Consider the following 12,541-nt stretch of genomic DNA (forward strand, 5'->3'; position numbering starts at 1 on the left):
ATAGAAAGGACAAAACAAGAATGGCATAATTAGAGGACAACTTGTTCAAAAGATACTTATATCCAGCAGTAGTTATCATGAAAAGTGGCAATAAATAAGACACAAGAACCAAATTAGCAAATAATAATTATAAATGGAAAGTATTATAAGAGACTACATAAAGAGACCACCAAAATAAGAGGTCAAAGAGGACGGTCAGGGAAGACTTCTCAGTAGGGCCTTTAATTTTAGCCAACTCATCAATCAAGGGTAGAGCAGACTGAAGCTTAAGGACTCACACTAAAAAGGAAGCTACAAGACTGGAATTCCCTCCTCTCTTATCCTTCTGCTCCTTGTTACCTAGTACAGACTTGCTTCCTAACTGGTCTCCTTGTCACAGTTTTCTCCCCCATTCTGTGTTTTTTTTTTTTTTTTTTTTTTTTATTTTTTTTTTAAGATTTTTATTTATTTATTTGACAGAGAGAGATCACAAGCAGGCAGAGAGGCAGGCAGAGAGAGAGGAGGAAGCAGGCTCCCCACTGAGCAGAGAGCCCGATGTGGGCCTCGATCCCAGGACCCTGAGATCATGACCTGAGCCGAAGGCAGCAGCTTAACCCACTGAGCCACCCAGGCGCCCCATTCTGTGTTTTTGACAAGGTTACCTTCCTTTAAAACAAAAGTAAAATAAACTGATCATATTGCTCTCCCATTTAAAAACAACAACAACAAAACTTTCAATGGCTCTCCATTACTGAAAGGAAAAGATCTTAAATGCTTCATATCACATATAGGGCTTTCCAAATCTACCTCTCTACCCACATCGCTCATACTCCCCATCTGACACCTTTATTCTGCAGACACACTCAACTTCGGTAGGTGCTGAGATTGGAAAGTAAAAACCAGGAGTTCCTAAGTATTCACTGGACCAAGAAGAAAAGTGCTTGTTTACAAGCAAATGAAACCAACCTATACACCCAGAACTTCAACTTGTGGGAAACATAAGAAAGACTTCTTTAAATACATTTCTTTAGAGTATGAGTCCCTTTGTAGAAACCTTACAGAGAGTCTGCTCTCAAGAAACACCTGTGACCCAGGTCCTGCACCTTAGGGGTTCTAATCCAGCAGGTCTTTTAAAAGCTCTATGGTGACTCTGATATAGACCCAGAGTTAAACCTCACTCCAGGAGAACAGTCTTCAAAGAGCTTCTTTCAATATTAATGTTCTCATTCAAAATTTTGAAAGTATTAAGTAACAATAAATTCAATTATATTCCCTGAAAAGCACACAGAAAACATATATTTTTATCTTTCAATATAGTGGAGTAATCAGCAGTTCTAAGGGTAGGACTGACAGCCCTTATGAAAATTATGAATTCTAACTTGGGTGGCTATCTGAAAAAGCAACTCTATTTCACTTTAGGGGTGAGTCAAGAAAATGGCTTTGGGGACAGGTAAAATTCTCTTCAAGAAATACTTTGTGGTCCATTCTAACACATAATCAAGTCCATGGATCAAGGTCCAATAGTTCTATATCATAAAACATGGTCTCAATAATGGTAACCTAGAAAAGTATTCAAGCAGATAGGGCTAAACAGCCACATGAAGGATGCATACCTAAATACAGTTTCTATCATTCAACATTCAACATTCAACATTCAACATTCATTCATTGACCCTCTGCCTAAGCCAGATATTCAATATGCAGTGGTGAACCACACAAACACAATTCTGACTCAAAGAGCACACACCAGCATGAAATACACTGGTCTGAGAGAAGTAAACCCACAGAAAAATACAAGTACTAACTGTAGTTTTAAAAGGGGAGGGGCTGCCATGAGATAAACTGGCTGAGACTTTATTTTGCATTCATGAGGTTAGGTGCCATTCTGGCTTGCTCTCCATTTTAGCCTCAGTACCTCCCTTCTTATATGAACCCCAAAAATCGGTGAATAAGTGAGCAAAGAAATAATCACAGAAAAACTGACAGAAGGGACCTAATGCAGACCTCCCTAAAAGAATAATATTTAAGGCAAGACTCAATGGTTGGTTGGAAGTTAACCAGATAAAGAGCATCCAGGCACCAAGAACTTCGGTGCAAAGGCCCTGAGGAGAGAAAGAGCAAATCATCCTTAAGAAGTCAAAAGAGGAGTCTGCCTAGAATTAAGTGACTTAAGACTACTGTTGAATACAGTGTAGTTGCAGATGGAGGCAGGAGCCTGATAATGAAGGGCCTCAGAACCAAGGTAAGGAAATTGGGGTTTATTAGATATGTAAAAGAAGATCTGAGAAGAAATTTAAGCAGAGCAGTATGATGACCTAATTTACACTTTTAAGATTTCTCTGGCTGCTGCATCAAAGCTAGATTGTAGGAAAGCAAATATGGACACAGGTAGAACAATTAGAAAATCATGTTAATATAGGCATGCAAAAGATTGCACTGGGATTATCTTTTTATTTTCTGTATTTGTGTGCTTTGACATCTGTGACCTGCTAACAAGGCCTCCACTGTCCCTCATCAGGATCAGCACCTGCGAATGCTCCCTTCACATGCAATCAAACCAATCAGAAGTCCAAAACCCCCCACCACCTCCAGAGCCACTGTTTCCCTAACCTCATCAACCCAGAGCCAAATACCAGACAAGGAGGGACTGCCCTACACCCCTGACCTCACTGAAATTACTAGAACTAACCAATCCAAAACCTGCTTACCCTATCTCATCCATTCCTTCCCACAGAACTACAACAAAGGCTTTTGTCCATGTTTTCTGCTCTCTTCCTCTGCCTCCTAACTGGCCCTGGTGCTTCCCTGTATAAGCCTTCCCTCCCCTTCTCACCAGATCTTGTATGATAGGCTCGCATCTCTTGGGATTCAGAAGTATAACAATTTATCTCACCATACTTAAATAATAATAAAACCTACATTTGTAAAACGCCATGAGGTGAGTGGGAGTGAAAAAAACAAAAAAACAGAAGAGAGAACAAATTCCAGAGATATTTGCAAGGCAACATTCAGCAGAACCTGATAACGACAGACACTGGCAAACTAGTAAGCAAGTCTTCAGGGCTTTCTTCACTGTGTCTCCCTTCAACTGCACACTGAGCATAAGCTTAAGACTGGCCAATGAAGATTAAAATTTAAAGCTGTAATTAAAAAAAAATTACATACACAGATACAAATATGTTCAGCAAGAGTACAAGACCTGGGATTTCTGACTCAGGCTATTTCCACTGACACACATCGTTCATTCAAATTCATTCATCATTCATTCATGTATCATTTTAAAATAATCAGCATTCACTGAACAACATATTATGGCCTAATGACAGAAGCTAGGGAGAAAAATGGGTAGACTTTAGTGACAAGAAATGTCAGTCAAGGCAATGGGGAATCCCTGAAGAAATTCATGCAAGAAAATAATACAATCAAATAGCACTTAAAGAGGATTATCACATGCGAGACTGTCAGGGGCCAAAGGTAACACTCTTCATTTCAGCTGGCCAGTTAACTAACTGTACGGTTATTTAGATATCCTAATATCTATTTTTAAACCACACACTGATTCTTGAATGTTAGCATGAAGGCAGAGTTTCCTTCAAGACACAAGCTCTATGTCATTTATATAATTTTAAGCAACACACAAAATTCTAATTCAGCCGTAATTCCTAAGAATCTTGACTAAGCCACTGTATGGACTTACAGGACATATGAGAACCCAGCAATTCTGTATATTTTTAGCACAGCTAAATCGTTCAATATGACTTAGAAAATTCCATTGGGGGGAGGCACAAGGAAGACATAAGTCAAATTACTGCACACACCAGGAAGCAAAGGTGAAATGTGATGCCTTGATAACTGGGGTGGCAAGCATGAGCCATGTTCCGCTCCTTTCTCCCGGGCCATCTCCCACCACCTCCTTCTCCTGTCCCATGTATTCGTTTCCCTTCTCCTGTTTAACACCTTCAACCCAGTGAAACTACGTATCATCTTTCCCCACTTTCACGGGGGGAGGGTTCTCCCTGTCATTCCATGCCTAATGACCATATCATCTCCATTCCTGTCTCCTTTCCACACCTCCTCTACACCCTTTATCCTGCCAGTCTTCTGCCAGTGTCACAATTCAAAATAGAAACAATATAAAATGAGAAGTGAGAAAAACCAGAGCGAAAAGTGGAAGCAGCACTACAAATTCTTATGGTCTATTTGCACCTTAAATAAACACTACTTGTCGTACAAATTATTTGTAATGAATCGTTATGTTTAAGCTTCATAAGGAAATTTAAATGTTAATTTTTACTGCCTAAAAGGTAACTAACATTTTTATACTAAGTTGAATTTCATTGTAACTGAAGATAACCATGTATTGCTAAAGCTATTTTTAATAGTTTTTATTTTTCAGAGGTTTAGGTTCACAGTAAAATTGAGTGAAAGATACAGAGACTTCCTACACACTCCCTGTCCCCAAGCAAGAATAGCTTCGCCCATCACCAACATGCCCCTCCTGAGCACACAAATGAGAATCTACTCTACGCTGACATCATACACAGTAGTTTCCCTACACTAAGAATCCTCCGTGCCCCACCTATTCATCCTTCCCACTTTCCTAACCCCTACCAACAACTGATCCTCCATAGTTTTGTCTTTTCCAGAATATCATAGAGTGGTAGCTTTTCTGACTGGCTTCCTTCACTTAAAAATATGCATTTAAGTTTCCTCACTGTCTTCTCATGGTTTGATAGCTCATTTCCTTTTAGTGCTGAATAATATTCCACTGTTGGGATGTACCACAGTCTGCACTCACCTACTGAAGGACATGTCGGTTCCTTCCAAGTTTTTGGTAATTATGAATAGAGCTGCTATAAACATCCATGTGCAGGTTTTTATGTGAACATAAGTTTCAGCTCCTTTGGGTAAACACCAAGAAGTAAGACTGCCGGATCATATGGTTAAAAGTATGTTTAGTTTTATATGAAACCAACCAGACTGACTTTGAAACGGGCTGTAGTCTTCAGCTCTGCCACCCACAATGGCTGGAATTCCTTCTGTTCCACATCCTCACCAGGATTTGGCGTTGTCAGTGTTTGAGATTTGGGCCATTTGAACAGGTGTGTAGTGTGGTATCTAACTGCTGTGCTAATTTGCATTTCTCTGATGACACGGGACACGAAACATCTTTTCATGTGCTTATTTGCCATGAGCAAATCTGCGCTGGTAAGGTCTCTGTGAAGGTCTTTGGCCCATTTTTTCATTGGGTTGCTTGTATCCTTGTTAAGTTTTAAGGATTCTTTATATATTTTGGAAAAAAGTTCTTAACAGAAACATTTTGCAAACATTTTCTGAAGTCTTCCCATTATGAGCATGTGATAATTACAATACTAAGAAATGGCTATTTTTCATTACATAAGTTTCCTTAACATCTTTCTACAACCTTAATAGTGTTCTAAACTTGAGGGGGTAACACAATGCTTTCACAAAGGCAATATGAACACTCTCTTATGCAAACTGAACTCTCCCCAACAGAAACCTCAATCATTGGGGCACCTGGGAGGCTCAGTAGGTTACACCTCTACCTTCGGCTCAGGTCATGATCTCAGGGTCCTGGGATCGAGCCCCGCATTGGGCTCTCTGCTCAGCAGGGAGCCTGCTTCCCCCCACCCCACCTGCCTCTTTGCCAACTTGTGATCTCTCTCTATCAAATAAATAAATAAAATCTTAAAAAAAAAAAAAAAGAAAGAAAGAAACCTCAATCACAGCAAGTCACTTCTCGGCCCATCCAAAAATGAAAATACATATACATGAACTGACACAAATTGCCAAAATTCATCACAAATCCTTCGATGTGATTTTCAAACTTTTGCGCATCTCACTAACCATGTTTAAATGGAATTTTACCCAGAAACATCAGCAAATAGAACAGGTAAGAGAGGAACAATACTGGCAGAAGCCTCTGAGCAGACCCACTAAAAATGTGCTATTCCCAACACATGCATCTCCTCTCCTCTTTGCCCCCCAAATCTAAGCCATCCGAAGTCACTCAGTTTGAGTATGACTCCCTGTGGTAGCTTTCCCTGAGTCTCCAATGCTGAGATGTTAGTTATGTCCTCCAGCCCACAGAGTTCCCCGTATTTACCTCATCACAGCCGTTTCCACACTGCATTAAAACAGCACAGTCAGTCACCTGCCTCTTCTACCTGACTGAAAGTCCCTCTAAGGCTAAGACTCACTCCCTGTTGCATGAATAAGTAAGTGGGTAAGCATGTGCCTTGATGCATGGTGACAACACATTTCTCCTGGTTAACATATGAGAAGTTTCTTGAGGAGTGTAGGGACCAGGAATATAGGAGCTGTGTCAACTGTGGCTCCCTTAGATCCACATTATCTAGGACATAGTATTCCCAAGTATTACTGACCAGCTCCTGCCTCTACCCCCAGCAGTGCCTTGAGAGTGCTTCAGTTTGAACTGCTGGAATCTTTTTTGTAGACTTTGCTTTCTTCAGCACTGGCCCTAGAGACAGCAAATGTGGGATCTTTCAGCATCCCAGGCCCTAACTGGCTGTGTGATCCTGAACAACCACATAAAATCTCTAAGTCTCATTTTCTATACCTGTAAAATAGTTCTAAAATACGCTTTAGTACCAGGAGCCTGTTCCTCAAATAAAATTTTAGAATGAGTCCCAATATAGAAAAAAGATGAAAGCAATGACTAAAGTTTCCCGTTCTGCTCAATTCTTCACTGTTTGAGGAAAATACCCCCACCTCCTTAGAGCAGAGTACATTTGCAAAACTCTAAGCTAATAGAGATCCAGTCTAGCATTAACATTCTATGATTTATATATCCAACAAATATTTATTTACTCTGTGCCAAGCACTGGACTAGACACAAAAGATTCTGTAATAAACAATGCAGATGGGCTTCCTCAAATATTTATGCCAAAATGCAGTATTAAACACATGTTTAATATTTACTAAAATGAACAAAAAAAATTTTAAACACCCTCTGGTCTCTTTTTGGAGTGTAGAAAGCAAGACAATTTGCCAAGTGCCCAACTAGCTAAATAGACTTTTTTTCAATTTCAGAAATGCAAATCTCATTTTCTCTAACCAAATTCCACTGCTGTAAGTGGAAATTTTTCAATTTGTATTGTTTTCCTGCAAGTCATTTTTATGCCAGTTTCCCAATAACACATCTACATTAACACTAGTAATTCATAGCTAAAATGTAATGCTTGCTTCTGTCATTTCCTAGTTTATTTTTCACTTGCCCTATCTTTTAGCATTTTTAGAATCTTTTAACTTACTAATTTTTCTGATCCTTCACTATTTCATATGAATAGTGAATCTGAAAATAAAATCCAAAAGGCATAAATCATTTTTTACCATTAACTGTTTCATCCATCTACTCATTTCATTCAACAAATACTTGAGACATCCCTACTACCTACAAAGCATTCTGCTATAAAGTGGTACAAAATTTCTTAAAACACATTCACGTCTTCTTCCCCTTTTATTCTTTCCTCTTCCTTCCCTTTCCTTTCCTTTGTAACAAGAACAAGGAACAGTTTTCCCTATAGTTTCCTCAACCTATAAATGCTCTTCCATATTCCATATACATACCATATCCATTCACACTCAATCAATAAAAAAGTACAGTGCTAGGCATTACATATGTGGTAAGAAATAGGATTCCTTTTTTCAGGGAATGAAAGGAGGGATAAAGATAGTGAAGACATTGCAGAAGGAGAATCTAAAACACAGTGTCATCAGAAGTACCAGGAAAAGAAACAAAGACAACTCTCAGTTTTGTTATGGAAAGACTACGTAGATGATGATGCCCTGAATAGAGCAGGAATTTGAGAGGCTTACCTGCAACAATTAAAAATTTGATCTAAGAATGTTAAATGTAAAGTCCCTTCTGGATATGGTCCAGTTGAGTCACCCAGACAAGAATCAGTAATAGCTGTATTTGAATAACCACTACATGGCAAGGTCCAAAGGCACTTCGTAAAATATAATCCCAAATTCACAGAATTTAAGTCAGTTGATACAGAATGCAAGTAAACATGTGATTAAAAGAGAAACACAGGTAAAAGAGAAGACTGGAAGCATAAGCATAAATATATGCCATCCTTGGGATATTGGATCTTTCCAGGCAACAGGACATTTAAGGATTTAAACTGAGAATGACCTCTTTAGGTTTGCATTTTAGAGTGATCACTCTAGCTTCAGGGCAGAAAATGAGTTGGAGGAGTCAAAAATGAAAGGAAGGTGAATGAATAGGAAGCTGAGAAAGAAATGTGAGCAAGAGCTGATAGGTTTCAAGACAAACCAAGGTCAGAGGAAGACATGTATAGTAAGTAGTATTTGAGACTCTGCCTTTCCTAGAGCACACTCAATTAAAATCTCTAGAGGACAACACCAGTCCCTAAAGTACATTTAGTGATAATAACAAAGTAATAACAACAACACACAAATATTAAGTACCTGATAGGTCTAACATTACTCTCTCTCAGTCTTTCTTTTTCTACATCAAACTGTGAGAACCACATTCTTATCAAATTAACCAAATTAACAGCAAGGTCTGGGAAAATCTCGGAATGACATATTTTGATCTGGGAGCTGATGAATGTGTAATTTTTTTTTTCTATAACCACTTGAATTTCCAGGTATACAATCTTTATAAAAAATACATAATATAATCTAAATATATAGCATACAATAAAGAAAAGCAAAACTGAACAAACTCAAGAAACAAAGTTCCTCTAGGACTATTCAGTCACCTCATTAGCCAAAGGACATGTAATATATGGATTCTATACACTTTTGGAAAGGAAAGTTTTTCATAGATCTCTTACTAACGGGGCCCTGATTCGATTAGGGGTGACAATGTGTCCAGATCCCCTAAGTCATCAGCTATAAGACACCATGTGACTCAATCAATTTTAATGAATAAAACATAAGCTGAGGGTTTTTGAGAAAGCCCTTGACTGCTTTTTCCCTTTTCCTCCTGCCTGGAACATAAACATAAGGCTGGAGCAAGAGTAGCCTTCTTCCAACCATGAGACAATAAGCATGGGCAGGCCTTAATAAGGACAGCACAGTGTGAGAAAAGAAGCCTTAGACAGTTGTCACTTTGTCGCTGCTACCTGTAGACTTTCTATAAAGAGAGAGTAACAAAATCTCTTTTCAATCAAGTAACTAGAGGCTAAACATAGTCTTAATGTATAAACTCTGCATCCCTGACCTGGCTATTTAATAGGACATAAAAGACCCTTCATGATCAGCTCTATTTACCTATCCCAAATCATTTCACACTAAACTCCGTCTCACACCTTCCACTCTAGTAATTCTAAACCTTGTCAGAACAGCACATACCAGTGTGCTGTTTCACCTCTCTACCTGTAATTCTCTTTACTCTCTCTGGTCCCTCCATTTCTTTACCCAATTTTAATAAACTCTTCCTCAGCATGCCGGACTTCGTAACTCCTGGCTGAGGGAGATGCCCTGCCTCACAGCTCTCACATTACCCCTTGCAAACAGTCAGCAGAGCAACTGTGCTATGGCACAGCTATTTCTTTAAGGATCTGTCTTCCCAATTAGGTTAGCAGCTCCTCAAGAAGAAAAACAGTATCTTAGTTCTCTTGGTATTCCTAGATCCTGGTACAGTATCTGGCCCACTGGGAAAGCTCAGTAAATGTTTGTTGAATGAATTAGAGTTACATGAAACATGGCTGTGTTTAATTAGTAGAAACAGTTATATAAAAAAGACTGTTAAATGACCCCCCCTTAACATCAAAAAATAATTTTCACCCATAAATGTGCCCCCAAAATGGGAAAACAGCTTGAGTGCTTTCTATCACTGCATGTTGCTTTAAAACATCATTTCTGCTTTAGTCCTAAAGACAACCTTCCAAAACTATCCTCATCTTCATGAAGGGTTAGTCTCAGTTCAGATTCAAAGTCAGAAAACTAACCAGATGACAAAAAAATATATTTTCTTATATATTATTAGCAAAATTCATCAAAATGAAGGTAAATAAAGAAAGAAAATCTCTTCATACCTGTCACATTGTTGCATTATGGAAATTTCTTTGATTATTTCCTGAAGATCTGACTCAACAGGTACTTGTTTAATTGCAACAACTTGACCAGATTCCTTATGTATTGCTTTAAATACACTTCCATAAGACCTAAAAGAAACCAAGACATTTATTTTTTTCCTTTCAAACATCATAAGTATTAAAGAAAAATCTACAAGTTTTTGCATGTAGTCGTTTCCAATTTAAAACACTTAACGGTGATAAATCGAAGTAAACAAATAAGAAAAGTGAATTATACCTTAGCTTTAATGCTTCAAATATATACTTAAAATCTACTAAAATCAAAACGTTAATATATAAAGATTTGCTCTTTTCTTATGAATGAAAGAAACAGACTTACGGTTTGTCAACTCAAACAAATGCAGCATTAAGAAGATATAAATGAAAATTAAAAGAATGAAATGTAGAATAAAAACAGCCAAAGTCTCAAGTTAGCACAAAAGGCTTATCTCACCTTAAGCAAAATCATCCCCAGAATATCAAAGTCCCAGGCCTGTTCAGACTACATAAAAGCACATGAAACCCTCAGCTGAGGACCACATCCTACCAAAGTTAGAGAAGCAAGGAATGTGGTTCTCCTAAGTCACACATCCAAGATCTTCTCAAACACTCCTTCTCCTCCTCAAGAGCAAGACCACATGATGACAGGTAAATAAAATGAGTAATGGGATCTAACTTCCACTTGCCCAAAAAGTGTCTCTGCTACAGCTCTTGAAACTTTGCCAAGTAAATATTTATGTGTTTTTAGAAAGCAGAAACAATGAGAGAGAGAAGCCATGTTGTATACTTTGGTATGAATTAGAAGACAAAGTAAACCGTGCTAGCACTTACAGTTCTGTCAGCCAGATACCAGGATTGGTGTTTTATGTGCGTTATCAAATTCAACTCTCTCAACACAAATATCCATCACCATTTTCTATGATGAGGAAACAGAGATTCGATAGTGGAAACAAACAAGGACAGAATTTAAACATATAAGGATTCCAAGGATCATATACTTCTCACTAAATCATTTCTACAGAAGAGAAAGAAGAGCAAGCCATTGGAAGACATGGAATGTTTCCTAATATTAGAAAACCATGCAAAATTACTTTCACATTTATAATCGCTTAAAATAAGTGAAAAATCAGTAATAAAACAGCTACCTTAACAAAATGAATTTTATCCATCCTGTTCTTTAAGCTTTCCAAAGTAATTTAGTTTGATACTCAGAGATACTGTGTGTATAGTCCTGATTTATACACATAAACACACACACATATATCCCCTTAAAAGTCATGTGTTTAAGTATACATATGTATGTATATAAACCTGTGTGTGTGTGTGTGTGTGTGTGTGTGTATTCCCTCAAAAGTCAGTAAAGAATTCAGTGCTGGATTCTCTCTCATGAAGTAAGCAACACCATCACTCCTTTCTAAAGTCTCATCACAGCAAAAGAGAAGATTCCTTTCCCTGAATGGATCCTAGTTAAGAGTCTGACAATAAGAAGAATATGCATGAAATCTCAATGGCAAAAAGTTAAGGAGAACCATCATTCTTCAGATGTGGTTGTAGCAGATGAACTGGTGGATGACAGACATAAAGGCCTCCTGCTGAGCTTTTGATAACCACCACATTTGCTGCTATAGAATGAGATAGTTGGCGGGAGCTTCGCAAAGACTCGAGGATTCCAGCAGACCCCCAGTGAGCTTTTAAGAAACACCACTTCAGTGTTTCAGGCTGACATACTCACTGTTGGCTTCTCCGCAACCTTCAGCAGCAGATTTCATGACCTTTTCTTCTGTGGCCCTTCCATAAGTCACCTGAGCTCCTAATTTTATAATAAACTCTCCATATCCACGGTACACAGAGTACTCAGTGGGGAGCAGGAAGCCTGTTTCTCCCTCTCCCACTCCCCTTGCCTGTGCTCATTCTCACTCGGGCTGTCAAATAAATAAATAAAATCTTTAAAAAATAAATTTTAAAAAAGGAATGCTATGGTGAAAATAAAGGTACAAATACTATAGAACAGGCTAGCTGCTCTGGCCTACACCAGAAAAGTTATGTAACAAATATAACAAACTCAGAGCTTAAACTTCCAGCTCAAGACTGAGAAACAGAAAACTTCTGAATGACCCCAAAGATTTTTTTTTTAATTTTGTAAAAGATTTATTTATTAGAGAGATGGAGAGAGAGCACAAGTAAGCAGAGCAGCAGGCAGAGGGAGAGGGAGAAGCAGGCTCTCCACTGAGTTTCTTAATTCTTATAGGCACAGGGCTGAGACTTCCAAAAACAAGCTTAAGGTCTAATCTAAGCTGGAAGCTGAATTATACTGCAAGCTAAATTCACATCTCCAGCTCTATTCTGTTAAAGTTAGGCTTTTAACTATAAAGAGAGGTACCCAGAGAATTGGTAATGGGACATTTAAGTAGATGTTTATTAATCTGAATACCCTGAAACCCCCAAGTCCTATAAGCATCCCTTGCCAA

General features: G+C 38.3%; 1 protein-coding gene across 1 annotated transcript in view; it reads right to left on the bottom strand.

Annotated features, from left to right (window-relative positions):
• Positions 1–12,541, bottom strand: part of STK3 (serine/threonine kinase 3) — a 273,554-nt gene that overhangs the window by 210,813 nt on the left and 50,200 nt on the right. Inside the window, exon 3 of the mRNA XM_059394924.1 lies at positions 10,035–10,163. Within this exon, the coding sequence (XP_059250907.1) occupies positions 10,035–10,163 (129 nt within the window). The remainder of the gene's footprint in view (positions 1–10,034; positions 10,164–12,541) is intronic.

The sequence above is a fragment of the Mustela nigripes genome, chromosome 3, assembly GCF_022355385.1.
Source record: "Mustela nigripes isolate SB6536 chromosome 3, MUSNIG.SB6536, whole genome shotgun sequence".
In the NCBI taxonomy this organism is placed as follows: Eukaryota; Metazoa; Chordata; class Mammalia; order Carnivora; family Mustelidae; genus Mustela; species Mustela nigripes.